We start from the raw sequence: 20,746 nt of genomic DNA on the forward strand, positions 1-20,746 counted from the left end.
AGAACAGTGTCAGTTGTGTTGTGTGGAGTTGATGCTAAACAACTGCATTCTTTATCTGTCCGTAAACAACATGATTTGTGGAGATGTGCTATCTTGTGCTATTGTGCTGACATTCAAAAATAATACATTTTAGGAGTTTACACCCCCCACTTAAAATGACAAAAAATAAAAATGTTTTGTAAACAATTGTTTTTATTATTTCAGTTTTGTTTAATATAGAAAGCATACAGCATATGACTACATCGTAAAACAACCCGAATCCCCACCCCCCACCCAGGTAGACTTGTTCTATAATAACAGAAGTTAAAAGATTGCTGTGTGAAAAAAAAAAAAAAATAATTAATAATAATAATAATAATAATGTTAAGCCAAATACAGAGAAGTTAGGTTAGTACAAATAAATAACTTTTACATCATGAGATACATAAAGTATATATAATTAGAAAAGCTGTACATTAGAAGGTAGAAACAAAAGATTTGACAATATCAAAAGCTATAATCCAGGACTCGTTCTACAGTGGATAAATAAAGTGTATGCAATAGTTTCCAATGTATCATTTGATGATTTGGATTTTTTGAGGAGGATGAAATAGTGTGCCAGGTTAGGTTAGAAAATAAAGATTCTACATCTCCACTGATATCCTTAGACCAAATAGTAGTAATAGATAGTGGTTTGTAGGAATTTTTAAGAAGAGAGACATATATAAGTGAAGCAGAAGCAACAGATGCAATATTGGGTGTAATTATCCCAGGGAATGCCATATGCGCGAACCGCGGATCCATACAAAATGAATTTCCTGGTATAAAACGGTCTTTAATGCCTTGAAATGAGTTTAGGCCTTTTTCATTATAAATATCGCCCAGTAATTTAACATAGCATTTCTCCCAGTGTGGACTGTGAAAAGGAATTTTCACTGATAAATATTATAATTATGGAACAAGGTTGGGTGTCTGTGCCACTCCACATTTGGTTCAATCTTTTTGTTTATCGACCTCCAGGTAAAAATGAAAGGTGTGATGATAGGGCCAAAACAAATTTACATTGCCATTGAGAGAGACCGGAAAACACAAATATTCTAAGTCATGTGGGAAAACAATAGCTTCTTCAATTTCCTGCCATGATGTAGATACATTAGGATACAAAAAATATTATTGATTTATTTTGAATCTGCATACACTGTAAAAAATGCTGGGTTCCACACAATTGATTTGAGTTAGACAAGGCAAGGCAAGGCAAGTTTATTTATATAGCACATTTCATACACAGTGGCAATTTAAAGTGCTTTACATAAACAGGAATAAAAGAAACAAGTATAAGAAAAATAAAAACAAATAATAAGAATGGTAAAAAAATAAAATAAAATAAAATAAATAAGCATAAAAACAGATAAAATGTGTTATAAAAGAATGAAAAAGAAGAGAAAAACATAGTTGCGATCTGTCGGACGTAGTACTGTGCTCATTCAGTAAAGGCACAGCTAAACAGATGTGTTTTCAGTCTTGATTTGAATGTGCCTAATGTTGGAGCACATCTGATCATTTCTGGAAGCTGATTCCAGCAGTGAGGGGAGTAGTAGCTGAAAGCCGATTAGGACAACATGAAGGAATTAGGTTAACTTATTAATTTTTTATTAAAGTGGATTAAGCATAAAACAATTGAGTTGACCCCAAAAACCTCAAGAAATGTGTGGCTACAGTTCATTTTAAATAAGTAGTTTGAACAAACAGTAAAATAATATTTTGGAGTGTACAGTGCATCTAGAAATTATTAATAGGGCTTCACTTTTTCCACATTTTTTATGATACAGCCTTATTCCAAAATACTTATGTAGATGTGATACATTTTTAATAAATTTGCAACAATTTCAAAAAATCTTTTTTCACATTGTCATTATGGAGTATTGTGTGTAGAATTTTGAGGAAATAAATGAACTGAATCCATTTTAGAATAAGGCTGTAACATAAAAAAAGTGAAAAAAGTGAAGCGCTATGAATACTTTCTGGATGCACTGTAAAGCACACTGAAGTCTAAAATATATGTGTTTTTATTGTATTCATATATCCAAAGACATTGTCAATCAGAGAAACCTTGCACACTGAGGTTGATGCATATTAATGGTGCAATAGGAGATCTTGAAAAATGCTAATTTTAGCCTGATAGCACTTAAAGCCTACGTCCCACCCTGCAAAATGCAAAACACATGAACGCTCACTACAATCATGCAATATTAACTGACTTTATAATACAGTTAGTAATTACAATACCAAACTTAAAAAAGACGGTATGTTGTTGATGTTTTCGCACAGATTTCTGGATATATGAAAACTAAATGGAGAAAACCGTATCGGCTAACATGGATTCGATGGGACACCTCAGCCAATCATGTAGCGACATTAATGCCACTGGTCATCGTTCACATTTCACAATCCTTCCTACCCTGCCTTCTTTTAAAAAAATGTTATCAGGGTAAAATATACATATGATTCACTGTGAACATGTTGTTTAGTGTAAAATATGTTGAAATTTAGTGAACAGGCTTTTGACTGATTAAATGTCAAGTTATTTCCTCACATAAGCTGTTTATTCCATATAGTGACAGCTCTCCTCTATTGGTTTCCATTAAAATTTCCTTCTTCATGTTCGTCACGTACTGCATTAGCAATAGCATTAGCCATTATGCCTTTTTGTCTAATGATTTCTGGCTTGTCATCTACTGGCTTTGGTTTGCCTGCAGTCTCTGTTTGAACTTCTTCTATGAATGCAGTGATATAATCCTTTCTTTTAGAGTTATGCAATTACATATTTTGACAGACAGGTTCTGGAGAACGCAAATTATGTAGTCAGAGCTATGTATGGCTGCAATTTGTCTTTAAAACAAATGTTACAGGGCTGTATGAAGCCGCCGACAGCTTCTCTTTCTTTTCACGCTACCAGCTGACCACTTACCTCCATGTGGAAGGCTTTTCCGTTGTGACCAGCTTGTCCAGTTAGCCCGCCATGTATTTTGGCAGACTTGAGATGCAGAGAATAGTTGACCGCAACGACGGGGTTCAAGTCTAGCGAAGAATGGTTTCAGAAAGCAGGTAAACAAAAACAAAAGACAAAAAATTAAATAAGCAAGTAAATAACAGGGTGAGGGTGTGGTAAGATCTGAAAATGTGGTAAAAATTAGACAAGGGCTTTTCTTTTTTTGGATTGCTTTTGAAAACACTGTTGGTTGGGTTTAGGGAAGGGGATGATTGGGTCAATCGGTGCTTTTAAAAAACACTATCAGTTGGGTTTAGGGAAGAGGGTGGGTGGCGGTATCGTTTGGACTGTCAGTCAGTCAGTCAGTTGCCAGTGGCCTCTGGTGGTTTTAGGCGACAACAGCAGGAACGAATGGCCCTCAGGAGAGTACGTATCTATAATGAGCCTGGGTTGTTTTTGGTTCTACACCTTTCACGGAATATAAATAATAGACAAATACATTTGGACCATTTATGTAATGATTGCTATCAGGATGTGAAGAGGAAAAAGAGTAACTTGAAGTAGAGCCACTTCACCTCCATCTCGAGAGAAGCCAGTTGAGGTGGCTCGGGTATATGTTTAGGATGCCTCCTTAAGGCCTGCCTAGCGAAGGGAATGAATGCTGTTTTACTGCATTGCAATATATTTTAGTTTGCCATAAATGCAGTATATAGTTATTTATGTTCTGTGGTTGAAAAAGCACTCTAAAGTTCAACTAATTGCATTTCATATGAATTTAAACACTTTACATTTACAATAGGTTTCCTAAAACATAAAATTCACACTTAAATGTGTTCTTTCTGTAATAAGTGTGCTCGTTTATACAAGTGTTCCCATTTGCCTATTGAATATTTTGGTTTCTTGTGTGTTGCAGGTGTGTTTCTAATCCCCTACATCCTGATGGTGTTTTTTGGTGGTATTCCTGTGTTCTTCCTGGAGATTGCTCTGGGTCAGTTCATGAAACAGGGAGGGGTCGCCACATGGAACATTGCGCCTCTTTTTAAAGGTGGAGTATTCTTTTCAGCTAAATGTGTTTGAACACACTTAAACTCTAGGCAGTTACTAGTTAAACAAATCTGTCAGTGATAATCTTTCTTTTTTATTGGCAAAACAGAATATTGATCCTGTCTGACTTTTAATACTGTCAGAATGTACCGGATGAGGGTGATAAACAGTCCCTCCAGGATTTTGTGATTTAAATATACATATTTATGTATGGTTGGTTGGGTTTAGGGAAGGAGGAGGCTGGGTCAGTCGATCGGTCAGTCAGTCAATAGCCCCCTCTAGTGGATTTACTCGAGAATAGCAGGCGCAAATTTCACTCATGAGAGAATTCTGAGATCTCAAAAAGCGTACACAGCGCCCTCTGGTGGATTCGCTAAAAAAACCCCTGCAAAAAACATACCTCCTGGGACGTATTTGGCGCTCTTCAGTAATGTGTATAGCGGTGTGTTTTTTTTTTTTCAGAATGAGCCGGGGTTGATTTTTGCCCAGTTTGTGCCACTTAATTCATCACTATGTATGAGATGGGTCTTTAAAAACCACCAGATATATCAAGAATAATAACTGTAGCATGGTTTCAGAATCAGTCAGTTTCAAGTTTCAAATGTTTACTCTGATCAAAAACAATGTTGCTTCATCTATCTTACTACAAAGGAACCCCCTTATTATTAGCTTATATCAGTCCAAAGATAAGTGGAACAAGCCATCACAAACAAACAGGCGAAAGACCCACAAATGCACACATAAACTAAACATAACAACAGATGCATATTGTTGGGTATTGCCCAATTTAAAATGCCAGTTCTTTAATGTTGCTGACCACTTCAGCACTCTGATTAAGGAGTAGGAGTCAGGAGATATTTTCCACCTTTTATTGTGAGCAAGGAGGTAGTTTTCTGTAATGAACAATAAGTATAAGTAAATAATAAAATATCAAACACAAAAATATACTGACACAATAAATATCCCATAACAAGCAATATAGTATTTGCAGTTCTCTTAAAGTGCAGTCAGCAGACTAACGTATGCTGGATGTAAACAGAATATAAACAGACATAATTGACTGAAGCTGCATTATATAAAGGACATCTGACAGCATAAGGCATAACGAACGTGGAATATAATACACTGAATCATAAAAAAACAAACAAGATCTCAACGATGACATCGGGATTAGCCGCGATGCCGATGGTAGCAGCACTTTCACTTTTGGTTTACACGGGAACTAATGCTCGCGGCCGATCGCGGGTTACTAACAACACCACACACTTAATATCAAGCATACAAGGGTAATTACAAACATGCCGTCAAGGAACAAACTTACTTAGCAATAACTTTACCCTGCACTTCACAATGTCTCACGGACAGAAATCGCATCTTACTCAGATGACTCAGCATATACCACGGTAAATCGTGTTACAGCCATAGTATAAAGAATTCAGAACACATATATTGTACATGTATTTGAGCATTTTACTCTTTCAAATTATGACAATAATAAAGAATGTTTTGACCTAGATTAAAATGCACACAGCCTACTTTAAGTTGTCTTTGGCTGAATACTTATTGAGATAATGTCACATCATGCTTCTAGCTTCTTATAAATCTCTAGGAAATTTAGAAAAATCACAAGCTCCTCTGAATCTTGCGAGATTCACTTGATTTTGCTTTAAATTCTATGATCGCAAAATAAAAGACAAAATCCTAGAATGATTGTATGAAGGGCAGTGTCTTTCTTTTCTCCAGGGCTTGGTCTGGCATCAATGGTGATCGTGTTCTTCTGCAACACATACTACATCATGGTGCTGGTGTGGGGCTTGTATTTTCTGGCTCACTCCTTTACTTCCTCTCTGCCGTGGGCCACGTGTGGACATGAGTGGAACACGGTCAACTGTACCACTAACTTCAGCCGGATGTGTTTCAATCAGTCTCTGTCTTCTTCCCATCCTAACATCTCCTCCCTCAACATCAGTGCCGGCTGCCTTGAGCCCACGGGTTTGCGATCATCTGTTATGGAATTCTGGGAGTAAGTGCCTTTAAAATATTTTTATATTTGGTTAGGCTCTGGACTTAGTTACTCAGCCTTGGTGGAAAATAGCGCATTTCATTCATTCAGTCATAAAGGCACTCAAAGCATGCGTCCGTGACTAAAATGCCACCTCTGGTGGATAGTGACAGCCTCCGAAATGAGACTGGGACTCAGAGTTCCACATGAGGTGGTTATTAATTAGCAAATAATAGAAATATTATGAACATAAACATTAGGTGTGCAGGTTACATTGTAACCCCGTGTCCTAATAACAACGAAACACGACAGAAATTCAAATACAGCCATTCAGAAGCACAGAAAAGTGCACTGCACTCCAACAAAATGGCTATCAATCTGGCAACCTGCGAATGCGTGTGTTTTGAAGCAGGAGTGCAATACCTAGTTTAACCACTGGGTGTCAAACTTACTGCACCTTTTAAATTCAACTAAGTAAACTTAGTTTCTTAGTTGCCTGTTTCTAACTTTCAAAAAGTATTTCAAAATAAAATGAAAAAAGCTTCCTGCATCCTACACAACAAATAGATGCAAAATCTGTGGCTGTAATTGATCCCACAATTACAATTTTTCTATGTGAGGCCATGGCGGTCCCTGATAAAGCAAGTAATATGCCAAAGAAAAATATGTGATGATCTTACAAACCTTTTTGCTTAAAGTATAGTTCACCCAAAAATGAATACTTCCTCACCATTAGCTCACACTCAAGGGTTTCTAAATCTTAAAATATGAATTTCTTTTTTCATTGAACACAAAAGAAGATATATTGGGGAAAAAGCAACTATTGACATCTATAGTGAGTAAACCTAGTTGTAAGTGCATTGACATATGGCACCAAGGTTCTCGAGGTCCTTTGCCAATCCTTTCCCTCTCTTTCTGCTCTGCATGCTTTGTCTCCACTATACTGACCTATAAAAATTAAAGTTAAAGCCCCTTAAAAATTATTATATCATCCTTTGTGTTCAACAGAAGAAAGAAACTCAAACTGGTTTGAAACAAGATGAGGATGAGTAAATGATATCAGAACTTTCATCTTTTTTTAAACTTTCCCTTTACCTTTGGGGATGTAGGATTACCTTTGGTTAATTTGGCTTTGACAGAGTTTGTCTTTTTTGATCAGGCGTAAAGTACTGCGTCTCTCTGGCGGTTTAGATGAAGTAGGTGACATCAGCGGTCACATGGTCTTGTGCCTACTTGCTACATGGATCATCGTCTACTTCTGCATCTGGAAGGGGGTGAAGTCTGCTGGAAAGGTACATGGATTGGATTGAAGCTGTGTTTGTCTTGTCAATTATTTTGTAAGCTATAATGGACATTGTATCTTTGTAATAGGATACTCTTACTGCAAACCTTTTAGCTAATCTGCAAGTACTCTATTTAGTAAAAGCTACTATTTGGTGAGTAGCTATGCAATAAGTAGGATAATGTACAGCCAGATGCTCATTACATGCTTCCTGCTGCAATTGAGGTAAACCTTTGAGGGTTTATTTTGCAGTAATGATTGGCTGACTCTACATAATCCCTTATAAACACTTACTACACACACACACACACACACACGCACACAAACGTGCACGCGCACACACACACACACACACACACACACACACGCACACACACACACGCACACACACACACGCACACACACACATCAGTCGAACAGTAATGAATGTTTGTTATGAACATGGAAAAATAGATCAAAGATCAGAGCACTGGCCGCTTATAAGCTGATTATCAGCTTTCCCGGTGGATGTGTGCGTGTGTGCTGTTTTTTTTCCTGTGCTACACTTTCTGAGAAGAGGTTTCATACTGTGACAATAAACATAATTCAGTAATGATTCAGTGTTTTTACATTTAGGTGGATAAAATCAAGCATTCCGTAATGTGTTTGTATATGTGTACAGGTTGTATACTTCACTGCTGTGTTTCCCTATCTGGTCCTGGTGGTGTTGTTTGTTCATGGCGTCTCACTGCCAGGAGCTATTAACGGTATTATTTACTACCTCAAACCAGACTGGAGCAAACTCTCAGAGGCACAGGTGAGATTATACCTGGATGTGTTGCTAATGTTTCTTTACATGTTGGTGATTCTATTTCAAGCCTTTCAACCCGGGTCTAAGAAGTTTCACATTTGACGTAAGGCTGGGCGATTAATCAAAGTTTTGTCAGTAAAGCCGGTACAAGTAAATTTCCAGCATGTGCTTTCAGATGGAGCAGCATTTACTACACACAATCGTAGTTCACCAATAAGCTATACAAAATTGGTTTAAAAAAACCAAAACTATTCAATCAGACAATAACTGCACTCAGATAATCATTCTTTGGTAAAGACAGCTGTTTGCTGGCCAGGTTAACATAAGCGCTAGGTAGGGCTGAACAATTCATTTGCACCATGACAGCGGGAAACGTCTTTTTGCGTTATGCTTTTGTGTGTAAATGATGTAAATTCTGTTCGGCTTGCTGGTGTTTAAAACAGTGATGGCTCTTTACCAGGTCTAGGGGAGACTGTAGCCCTAATTTGCAGGAAGAGAAGCTGGGATATGTGGAATCAACTGAATGAACTTACAATTGAAACACTGTCTCAGCTGCACGGCTGCACAGTCCTAGTCTCATATGTATATATAATGTAACCGAGACATTGATTTATTCAGTTTCCTTCAGCTTAGTCTCTTATTTATGAGGGGTCGCCACAGCAGAATAAACCGCCAAGTATTCCAGCATATGTTTTATTCAGCGAATGCCCTTCCAGCTGCAACCCAGTACTGGGAAACACCCATACACTCTCTCATTTACACACGTACTACGGCCAATTCTGCTTACCCAATTCACTTATAGCGCATGCCTTTGGATTTTGGGGGAAACTGGAGCACCCAAAGGAAACTCATGCAAACACAAGAGAACAAGCAAACTCCACACAGAAACGCAAACTGGCCCAGCCGGGACTCGAACCAGCGACCTTCTTGCTGTGGTGCAACAGTGCTAACCACTGAGCCACTGTGCCACCTTAACCGAGACATCGTAAAACCAAATCAAATATACACACAGCGGTCAAAATGTCCAATGTGTGGACTATCTACCTCATATAAATACAGACGGTTATGGCTAAAGTCTCTCTGAACCGGTTAGAAAGCATATTTCTCTATGAAAATTGACTTGTCCCTTTAGATAAACACAACAGTAACATTTAACACAATAAAGTATTAGCGCTGACTATCATACCTGGTTAGACCATAGGTGAAAATCATAGACTGTAAACCAGGGGTCACCAGTCTCGGTCCTGGAGGGCCGATGTCCCTGCAGGGTTTAGCTCCAACTTGCCTCAACACACCTGCATGATTGTTTCAAGCATACCAAGTAAGATCTTGATTTGCTTGGTCAGGTGTGTTTAATTAAGGTTGGAACCAAAATCTGCAGAACATCGGCTCTCCAGGAACAAGTTTGGTGACCCCTGCTGTAAACGATATGGATGTAGTATACGTGACGTCACCCATGGGTTTCGGAAGAACGCAAAAGAAGCTACAAGTAGGCGTGGCCAACCATTTTGTTCGCGCGTCATCGCACCGACCGGGGGATACCAAACAAGGGCAAAAAAGCTGGGTGTGAGTGGAGCTACAAACGCCTGCTAGCTTAATACTTCATTACCTGCGACTCGTTTGTGTTCTGACCACATGTGCTTGGTTGTGTACTGTTCAATAAAGTGTTTAGACTTTTAAAAACACTGTTGTAATACATTGAGCCACTAAGCATTGTTCTTACGACATTTTTCTAAAGAAGGAAATAATAGTCTGTGTTAGTAAATGCAAAGCTATTTATGAAACCCAGGCAAAACACTGTATGACAACACTTCAGATGACTGTTCTAGAGCCTACAGCTAATCAATCTGTCAGATTCTGGAGTGCATTTAAGTTCTAAAGAAAAATATGATAAATGATCTTAAATAAAACAAATACATTTATAGATATGGTACATAAGTATATAATTTCACTCACCTGGGAAATGGAGGCCATGTGAATGGTTTGTGTGCATAATTAAGTGCGCACAGCATGCCATATTATCTGATGAATGTAAGAAATAATTCCAAAAAGCAATTGTGTAAAGAAACATTAAACAAAACAAAAATACGATGTATATGCCGAGATCAGCGGCTAATCAGCCAGAATCAGCTGAGGTGGAGTGTCGGCGACCAATGAGACCTAGCTGTCACTGATGCGGCCCTGCCCTTAATTATGCAGACTTAATATAACTTAATATAAATGAAATGGATGAGTTATAAAAAAATTCACCCACTCACAGTTGTCATGAAGGGTAATATTAACTGAATGGACCAAAATCTTTCATTGTACCAGGCTATAAACACCTTTTTTTTCCACTGTAAAGTTGGCCATTTTAACAGTGGGTTGAATAGAAATCAGCTCTATTATGAAGCCAGGACTAGCAGAATTTTTATGAATTTCAGTTACTTCCGTATTTGCTTCACGAGGGAGAGTGGGAGGTTGCCGCTTGGTGAAAATGTGTAAGCATGCTGAAACAATGAAAGCAGGTCAGTTTTCTGTTAATATTGAAACACTCTGGGGATTTTCTGGGTTTCTTCATTGGTGTTTCCACATGAGAGCGCCCTCTGGCCTTCGGAGGAGATTTACAACTAATCATACAACTGTGCTTCCTAGACAGAATGACAATAACAATCACAGCTTTTTTGAGTCAGATTTGCAATATAATTTTGATTAATCACTCAGCCATAATTTAAATATTAGCAATCACTTTCGCTAAATCTGGTTTTAGTTCATCTTTTAGTGCTTAATCTTTTTTTGTAGTCACACAGGTCTATTAATCACTAGAGTAAAATCATTCAATAACTAAATTAAATAATTACATAGAGTTTATAGTGTACAGAACCAAACGAAAGTTATTAATGACATATTTAATTTTGAATCAGAGTTATCCTTCTGTAAGCATGCCACAAGAAATTACAGGGAATGAGGTACATATGGACTCATTAATGGGGTCAGATTTTAATTAAGAACAACCTCATAAGAAGCTTAAATGGAAATGCTTTACGTAAGAAATAAGCCACAAACATAACTCGACCTACCTACTTTATTAACTTCATAAACTGGAATGCTTTATGAGCTAAATCCTAGCAAAAATCCCAAATATGCTTAGTAAGCATTGCTTATAATATGTGGAGATGGCAACATTTTAAAAGTGCTCTGCTCTGTGAAGCAAACTTCCAAATATAAAATCAAAACATGATATCTCTGTCAATGGTTGTTTAGTTAAAATCACTGTCCATAATGAGTCTTTGCTGCTGTAAAAATACTTAGTCAAAAATAGCAAATATACAAGACAGCAAAACATTGCTATAGTGTTGGTCATCACAGTTGTGGAGTCATGGTCTGTACACACATGAAAGAGGAATATTGTTGATATTTCCAATGAAGTTACAAAATAATAATGTGTAAATCCAGTACTGCACATTTCAGGAGCATTCCTAATTCGTCTTTCCTGTAAAGGGGCAGTGTATTCACCTTATTCTCCGCGTATGAGTGGGCGCAGCCATTTGAATCATTTTGGCTCGAGACTTCCGGTTTCATTCACTTCCATTCATTTTTAGACTTTTAAAACAGCTCGTTTTGCTGCTTGGTGTTGCAAACTGATATTTTCTTATTATATTATTCTACTTTGTCTGTATTGTCATGCAAACACTTGTTTGTAGAGAAAGTAGTTTGACCGTTTTCTGCCGTTTATTATTCCTAGTCATTTCTCCCATAGGCGGCAGAATCGGAAGTTCTAAAACAATCGCAAAAACGCGCACACTTCTGCATTGAAGAATAAGGTCAATAGATACATAACCAAGTTTACTTTATTGGGACAGTTCCTTCCAAAATTAAAATTCTGTCATCAATTATTCACCCTCAGGTTCCAAACCCATATACATTTCTTTATTCTGTTGATCACAAAAGAATATATTTCAAAGAAAGTCAGTAACCAAACAGATCTCATTTAACCCTATAGTGTCTATTTTTCCATGGAAGTAAATGGTTGGCATAAGTAAGTAGAATGAGTAAAATGATGACCAAAAATGTTAATATTTTGTCTGAACTATCCATTTAAATTAAATGTCAGATGCAGTTTATTGTTTATCTGTTATATATTTTTAAGTATGTTATCTCTGCTTCTCCAACCCCAAATTTAAGAACTTCTCATTTAAGAAAACAACTCAATCAGACATGAACTTTATGACTTTGTTTTTGAACACAACAAGATATTTTGAAGAATGTTGGAAAAAACAGCCATTGACATATAGTAGGAACAAAGCATATTATGTCAGAATTTTTTTTTTGAATTCATAAGTATATCTATATTTGTGTTCATCACAAGAAAGAAACTCAAACTTGTTTGAAACAAGTAGAGGATGAGTAAATGATGACAGCATTTTGATTGAACTATTCATCAGCTAATAGATATAATAGAATAATAAAATCAAAATACTGGTAAAAAATACAACGTTAAAAACCACTGAATACCTAAAAGGTATTTTTAAAAGTCAACTGTTTAGTGAGGATTCCACTATAAGCAGAGACTCATGTAGTTCGATGTTTAACAAGAGTCAAGTGACATGGTTATATAATTGTTGATGTCTTGATGATTCTGATGGCAGGTATGGATTGATGCTGCTACACAGATCTTTTTCTCTTATGCTATTGGTCTGGGGGCCCTGACAGCTCTTGGCAGCTACAACCGATTCAACAACAACTGTTACCAGTGAGCAAAACATCACAGACACACTTACCGATCATTTCAGAATGTTAAAACTACCATTTCTATATAAGTAGATAATAATATATAAGTTTTCATATAAGTAGACTACTAAAAATTTGCATAGTGTGCTGATGGACATCAACACAGTGAATGAGTCACATTTAAAACAACTAACTAATAATTAAAAACAATATATATATATATATGAGCAATATAACATGAGTAGCAGTGCTGTATAGCTGTATATCAGCTCTGGCGAGAGCCATTATTTGCCACAGGCTGAGGCTGCAGGGCGAGTTCCTTAGTGTCGCACCAGTGACAATATACAGCCATATCATACTGCTACTTGTGTGATATTGCATTTATACAACAGTTCGATGGTATAATCGTGTATATAAAAAAGATAATAAAACATGGAGAGTCTAAAAATTCTTTTGTAAGAGGAACTACTTTCTTCCGCCATTTATTCACATCTGCAGCTGATGTCAGAACAGCAGAAACCGTTGCTACTTCACACACGTCACTTTAGAGCTAGTATTTGAATGATTCTCCTGCATAATGTCCAAAGTGATGAAAACAAGTGATTTTGTTCACATTTTAAGATTATAAGGCTGTACATCTTTAAATGCCATCAGTTTAGAGACATTTCCCAGTGTTTCTCTGTTGCAATCCGGATCACAATAATTAACCCTGAAAAAGCCAAAGCAAAGCAAACACTACCAGATTACTATGGTATAAATACAGCACTACAACATACAAGAGAGAGAGATTGGCTTAGAATGTCATCTGTTTTATAATGAATTGATCAGCTGTAGTTTGAAATTACACTGAGTTTTTCTCGACTAAGGGCATGTTATGCTGTCTCAATCGCCATCTTGTGGCAGAACGTCAACCGTCTTTGCTCTGATCAGTATGACAGGCTGATGGATGCCGACGCACTGTATTTCTGAATATAAAAATATTTAAAATAGGCACTATCCTTATAAATAAACTTCATAGTTGCAATCTAACCAACTACATTCTCAGCTAAAAAAAGCCTCAAAAGTGCATTGTTGTCCAACAGCTGCGATATTTGTCAAACTGTAGTGAGTTTATTGATCTGCTGTCACTCTATGTGGGCGGAATAATACAGAAGGGTGAGGAGGCTGTACGAGTGCTGTTAATTGCAGAATATCGCATAGTTATCAGCCAATCAGATTTTAAAAACCAGACAAAACTGTTGTATAAATGCATATATATAATTTCACCAGAAGCAATTAATTTGAGTTGTGCGTGTTTTACGGAAGCTTATTTCTGGCATGGAATATGTAAAAGAGGGAAAGGAAAAAAAATGGTCGGTTTTTAGGTCAATTTTAAAAAAAAACAACAAACCAAAATTAAGTTGTAAATTCAGAATTAAGATTTTGATGGCATTTCTTACTTAGGCCCCGTTTACACTGCTAGTTAAATGTGACCCAATTTAGATTTTCTCCTTCATATGTGGAAATGAATCAGATATAAATCGGATATGTGACAATGCGACTATCATGTCAACAGGCAGATCGGATTTATTGAAGCATTCCGTTATATACGTCAATAAACTTGCGACAGTGTGGGACTTCTCAGTGGTTTAATGACATAGAAGGAAGAGTGTGGAGATGCAGACGAGGCAAACAACAACAACAGAGGAAACATGGAAGAGGAAAGTGGTCAGTCGCCACAATTTGCTCCCACCAGAACTGAGATCTCTCTCGTACCCACAAATTCTTCTGAATGGTGGAGGACACCATATATAAACCATAGGAGCAAGCTGCAGGCCCTTTCCCTCCTCCTCTGCCTCAAAATGATTTTAAAGTTGGGTGAACTTTGCATATTTTGCAGAGCTAAAAGTAAGACAATTTCTTCCATCATGGCTAGATGGATGCTAAAACTCGCCGTTATGCATGCACAACATCCTAAATTGTATAGCAAGTGTAAACACATTAATCGGATATGGGTCACAATTAAAAGAACGTGTAAACGGACAGGCAAAAAATCAGATATAGGCAACAAATCGGAATTGGGTCTCATTCAGCTTCTCTCTTTTGACATTTCTTCAAAATTAAAAAAAACATTTCATTTTTTTGCATAAAATAATCAAAAATGTTTATATTCAATTTTAGACAACGTCATTCCAATGTTTTAACTTTAAAAGTGTTACAAAAAATCCAGTATTTGTTGTAACAGTGCTAATTTTCACAAAAAAGAACACAATTTTGTTATTGTGGCCAATAAGGATATTTTCTAAAAGAAAAAAAAAAATCTGTTATCAGATGTTATCAGACTATATAGGTCTGATAAAAACAACATTTTACTCAAACACATACCAGTACTTTTAAATACAATACATTTACTGTACTATAAAATACAGTCAATTCTGAGAAACTGGGAATTTCCATGTGGTCTCTACATCATTTTCACCATAATATGATAAAATCATCTTAACAAGCTCTCAGATTTCTGGACCCCAATGTATGGGTAGTGATATCGAGGATGGTTTATTGTTCTTTTGTCTATATATAAACACAGTTAAGAAACAAAGACCTCCCTGCCAAATATGTTTCACTTTGTTTTCTTATGGCTTCCTTATATCATCCCTGTGGGACAGTAGTGCGTGTGTATTTGCATGCATGTGATCAGCTCAGAGATCAGAGGTTGCATGAGTTCAGGATCACCCCCTTTTAACCCTGTGTACTGTATGTTTTTCTACAAGATAATCCCACGATGATTTCTCTCTCTCTCTTACTATAGGGATGCATTCGTTCTGGCTCTCATAAACAGTGGCACAAGCTTCTTTGCAGGATTTGTTGTTTTCTCAGTTCTGGGATTCATGGCTGCTGAACAAGATGTTGACATCAGTAATGTGGCAGAAAGTGGTGAGATGTGCTTCTATCCTATTCTCAATATCCTATTCTTCTTCTGTTTCATCATAAATAATACTGCAGTATTACATTTAATTAATGGTGCCAATGTAGTGCCAATAGCTGCTTTTCCACTATCATGTTGAATGGTTCTAAGAACAGTCAGGTATGGTTCCTGAGCCTTGAATGGCGCAATTTTGGGCTCTATGAAAAAATAGGAGCTTGGGCTCCCTACCACAGCATTTACACACCAATTATAAGCTAACCAAGCTAGGCTTGGGCGGTATCTAAACTTTGATACTGGCAAACCTCCTCCCTATTTTACCTCGGTATACGGTATTACCGTGCATAATAAAAAAAATTTCCATTCAGAAACTGAATACCGTATATGCGACCTTAGGTTTGGGTCTCCTGTTTGTATTGTTCGTATTAGAGATCTGCGCGGGACATCTGCTCATTCACACACACACACGCACGCACACACACACACACACACACACACACACACACACACACACACACACACACACACACACACTCACACACACACACACACACACACACACATATAAACAGCATTCACGTGAATGCACGCGATATTGTTAGACCGCCCGCTCCCGTTCAAATTACACCAGAGTTACGACCACTCCTGTACTTTATTCAGAAATTTATTCCCGCACCGCAAGAAATCTGGTCGGGTCCCGCGGCTCCCACGGTACAGCAGTGGGAATGCAGACCTCTAGTTGGTATTTACTAGGTTTCCCTTCTCGTTTGGTCAAAACCCGAAACACTGCCAAACTGCAGAGGTTGTGTTCTTTTTCAAGACCAAGTCACCTGGTGCGCGACTCGCCATCTTACCTCACCTCTCTCTCTCTTCTCCACACTGTCCCGTGACGACAATCACGCATACGCATTTTTAGGCATTAAATAAATCATATTTAATATTTGTCTCCTATATAAGTGCATTGTTTTTTATGATGGTATAATGGTATTGAAACTGACACCGTTGCTATTTTTAGACCAAGCCAAAACCAAAGCCAACCAAAAAACCAAGCCAACCAAAACCTTTGTCTACAATTTAATAGTAGTGACTATTTAATCAGGTGTATTATTAGAAATTGTTCACTGTGACCAAAAAATATATAATTAGATAAAAATGTAAATAAGTCCATTTCATAGATTGTAAAAATAGTAGTCATGGTAAGTTCAGATCATTTTACTGACTCAGACCTTAGAGTCTCATTCAACGAGGGAAACAAATCATTTTTTGAGTAATTTCATTTAATTTTCCAAAATTTTATTATAATGTTACAAATTGCTTCCAAACTCATAGAAAACTACACCAAATGTTAATCAAACTAAATCACACTGAAGAGAGGCTGTTTCCCAATATGCGTTCTTTAGCGTTCTTGCGTGTTCTCATGTAACGTCATCATCACTACAAAAGTTTTAAAACTCACGACCGCAAGAATGGAGAACTTGTAAATGTTCATATTAAAATGAGCTTTATTTGTATTGTGCAACATATATTTATAATGTCTTTAGGCACAGTATAAGTTGTGAAAAGGGGAAAAACAACAAATGATTGTATGAATGCTGTAATGTTTAAATAATTTTCGAATAAAAACGCGTGTAGGTCATGTAATCATCAGGAAGAACACAGCATGTCATTTCACACAGGATGCATTCTCTGTTCTCGCGGTCTCCCAGGTTTGTTCTTCTAAGGTAACTTGGGAAGACCGGTCTCCACATGAACACAAGTCCGTTCTCTGGGGGGAGGAGGGGAGGGGGTAGTGTAATGTCTGACAAAACATTACTCCAACTCTTATTCAAGTTTTATTTATGGAGAAATTGAAAAATGCTGCAGTGTTTGGGTGAGGTAATTAGTCAACCGCAATGAGTATATTCCATACAAAATATGAAGCTGATTGGTCAGTTGTTGTCACATTACTTGTGGTGTGCTCGCACGTCACTCTCAAAATGTGCATGCAAGCCACGCTCCTCCATTGGAAATAACCAACTTGCATGTGGAAAACACGCGATATGTGAACGGCCAATCTCCAGCAGTTGATCTTCTTGCACAGACATACTGGATTCACCTGATTTGTTGACAAATGGGTTGCAGATCCATTTCTTGGCAGTTTGTGGGTCCTTCACTGGGCCTTCTCCCCTTTGCAAAGAAACTTTCCAAAGATGTCTGTTTCTTACTCATTTTGCTGATGGTGGGTAAAATTTTGGCAGTCAAGTGACCGAGATTTAACTGAGAGAATACAGTCATTTTTCAAAATAAAAGATCGTTCAGACTCATAAAATAAATAAAATGGAAATAAATAATAAATTTTTTGTGCAGCCCGGTACCAATTGAGCTATCGATCCGTGGGCTGGGGGTTGAGGATCACTGCAATAGAAGACTCGAAAAAGGAACTAATCTTCTACTCCACCTCCACAAATTTGCGCATTCGCAAATGAATGAATCACTCCCTGAGAGGACTTATCGTTCTTGAGTTATACAAAAGATTTGTTCAAAATGAACGGATCATTGAAGAACCATCCATCACTAAAAAAATTTGAAATTAGTGATTAAAATCAGACTGTGACCTAGATTACATACCAAGTCAATGCAAAGACTGAAACAGAAGCAAATTTCCACCAGGCGGCACGAATGACACTGTGAGGAATGTGTTAGAATTCACCTAAAGAGAAAATTAACAATGTTAACTTGAGCAGAACATTAGCATGAGGCAAAAAAATTAGTAATCAAGAGCGAGAGTGATGCAATACTTCCTGTCTGTTGTAAACCCAGCATTATACTTCTTTGTTAGCTGGAAGACATCTCTCATCTCTGCTTTGACAGTTTACCATCTGATGATCCTACTCAGCAGTGACTCTAGCCTATGTAGGGTGGACAGAACCATGCAGTGATCAGGAGTAGGGATGTAAATTGACCCGAGAAACAGAAATAAGCCAAAATTACTGCTAGTACTTTAATCAGTAATAAAGCAGATCTCTGTGGAGCTCTTAGAATTGTAACTTTCACTACCTTAGCAGCACCCCTAATTTTAGGCACTTAGACAACTGTTTGAACTACTATGCTGGACTGGTAGAGCATATATGCGTGTGATGTCATCACTGTGATGTTGCCTGCTGCGAGTTTCTTCATAGCTGGCTAATCAAAAACTTGCTATTTATTGAATGTGATTATTCATACTTTCATTTTCCTTCAGCTTAGTGCCTTTTTTCATCAGGGGTGGCCCCAGCAGAATGAACCGCCAACTTATTCAGCAGATGTTTTGTACTGAAAAATATCCATGCACACTCATTCACACACACTCATACACTACGGCCAATTTAGTTTATTCAATTCACCTATAGTGCATGTCTTTGCACTGTGGGGGAAATCGGAGCACGCCAATATTAGGAGAACATCCAAACTCCACACAGAAATGCCAGCTGACCCAGCCGGGACTCAAGCCAGCAACCTTCTTGCTGTGAGGCGACAGTGTTTACATTACATTAGCATTACCAAGGCAACAACTGATGCATTTGCATTCCATTCCATTATCAGAACGACAGTGGAAAATGAAACCAAGTTAACTGGACTGGATCGGCACAATAGTGGAAAAGCAAATATTGTTTTCTTTAAAGGGCCCCTGTATTGCTTTTTTTAAATTACCTTTAATGCAGCATCTGTTGTAAGGACTGCAACGTTTTAAAGATCAAATAAATTTATTGTAAACTGAATTAAAGAATCTATTCTGAACTGCCTTGATTCAACGGCAGTTCTAGTTATACGTATGTAGATTCATCATACATTTGCATAATACCAGCCTGTCTTTTTTGTTGGTAATGTCAATTAGCTTCATTGGCTGGTTGTTTTATTTTCTGAAACACACTGTAAACAATCAGAGTGGAGAAGACTTTTTAAACAAATCATAAGACTTGAAACGAGGTGATGTGAAACATAATAAATGAATGTAAGCCTATTGTAGGAGAGAATCCTTTCAAATGGACATTCCAAGTCAAGTTGTGGCATGTAAAAAATTCTGGAATAGAATGCAATCACATTAATGTTTGTATTTTCTTCCTCTTAGGTCCTGGTTTAGCATTTATTGCATATCCTAAAGCAGTGTCACTCATGCCTTTAGCACCACTGTGGGCGGTGCTGTTCTTTCTCATGCTGCTAGTGTTGGGATTGGACAGCCAGGTAAGGCCACACCCACTCGTTTTTTTCACATTTTTCTCTAACTTTCACAATTTTGTGCTCATACTAGACACTACTATACATAATGAACTGAATTTAACAGTCTAGTAGATACATGCACATTTACCTGCATTTTACTCAGTTTTATTCAGTGAATGTTTAACTAGTATTGTTTTTATGCAATACGTATTTAGAAGTCCAAGCTCAGTTCGTGTGTCATCATCATCAGCAGGAAAAAGAAAACTCTTTGGATATATTTATACTGTATTGTAGCTTTAGAGACTGTAATAATGTGAGACAGCTTATACAGCGCAGGGCAGATGGTCACCTTACATTACCATACATATAAAAGCTATTCTTGAAGTAAACTGCACTAAAAGAATATATTTAACCTGCTAGATTAAATATTGTAGTTTAATTTCAAATGCAATTATTTGAAATGAAGTGTACTTTTTGACTCTTTAGAGTTTTAGAGTTTCCTTGGCTGTGTTTTGGATCCTTGTCTTGCTAAAATGTCCACTCTGGTTTCATCATCATTATCCTGATAATGTAGATGTAATACTGAAGAGCGAATATTAATTAACATTGACGAGGGGCAAAGGGTTGCTGAATAACTACTGAGAGATTTCAGCTTCTGTCTGGGCTTTCACTGCCTTTCTACACCTCCCTTTCTTCATGTGTTTAATACCTTTTTCCTTTGACGTTTCATTTTATTACGCATAACTTAATTGGTAAACTAACTAGTCAACAGCACCTTTGAAATATGTTTTCTGAGAAAAATGCTGACGTGCTCAATACTTATTTTCCCCGCTATAATATAGAGACCGATTATTAAGCTGCAAAGGGTGCAC

At 37.3% G+C, this 20,746-nt stretch overlaps 1 protein-coding gene across 1 annotated transcript in view; it reads left to right on the forward strand.

The window, feature by feature from the left end:
• Window positions 1–20,746, forward strand: part of si:ch211-117c9.5 (sodium- and chloride-dependent creatine transporter 1) — a 36,436-nt gene that overhangs the window by 7,397 nt on the left and 8,293 nt on the right. The window contains exons 3-9 of the mRNA XM_056449408.1: window positions 3,882–4,013; window positions 5,756–6,035; window positions 7,174–7,306; window positions 7,958–8,092; window positions 12,715–12,818; window positions 15,585–15,709; window positions 19,786–19,898. Of these exons, the coding sequence (XP_056305383.1) occupies window positions 3,882–4,013; window positions 5,756–6,035; window positions 7,174–7,306; window positions 7,958–8,092; window positions 12,715–12,818; window positions 15,585–15,709; window positions 19,786–19,898 (1,022 nt within the window). The remainder of the gene's footprint in view (window positions 1–3,881; window positions 4,014–5,755; window positions 6,036–7,173; window positions 7,307–7,957; window positions 8,093–12,714; window positions 12,819–15,584; window positions 15,710–19,785; window positions 19,899–20,746) is intronic.

The sequence above is a fragment of the Danio aesculapii genome, chromosome 23 (assembly GCF_903798145.1).
Source record: "Danio aesculapii chromosome 23, fDanAes4.1, whole genome shotgun sequence".
Lineage (NCBI taxonomy): Eukaryota > Metazoa > Chordata > Actinopteri > Cypriniformes > Danionidae > Danio > Danio aesculapii.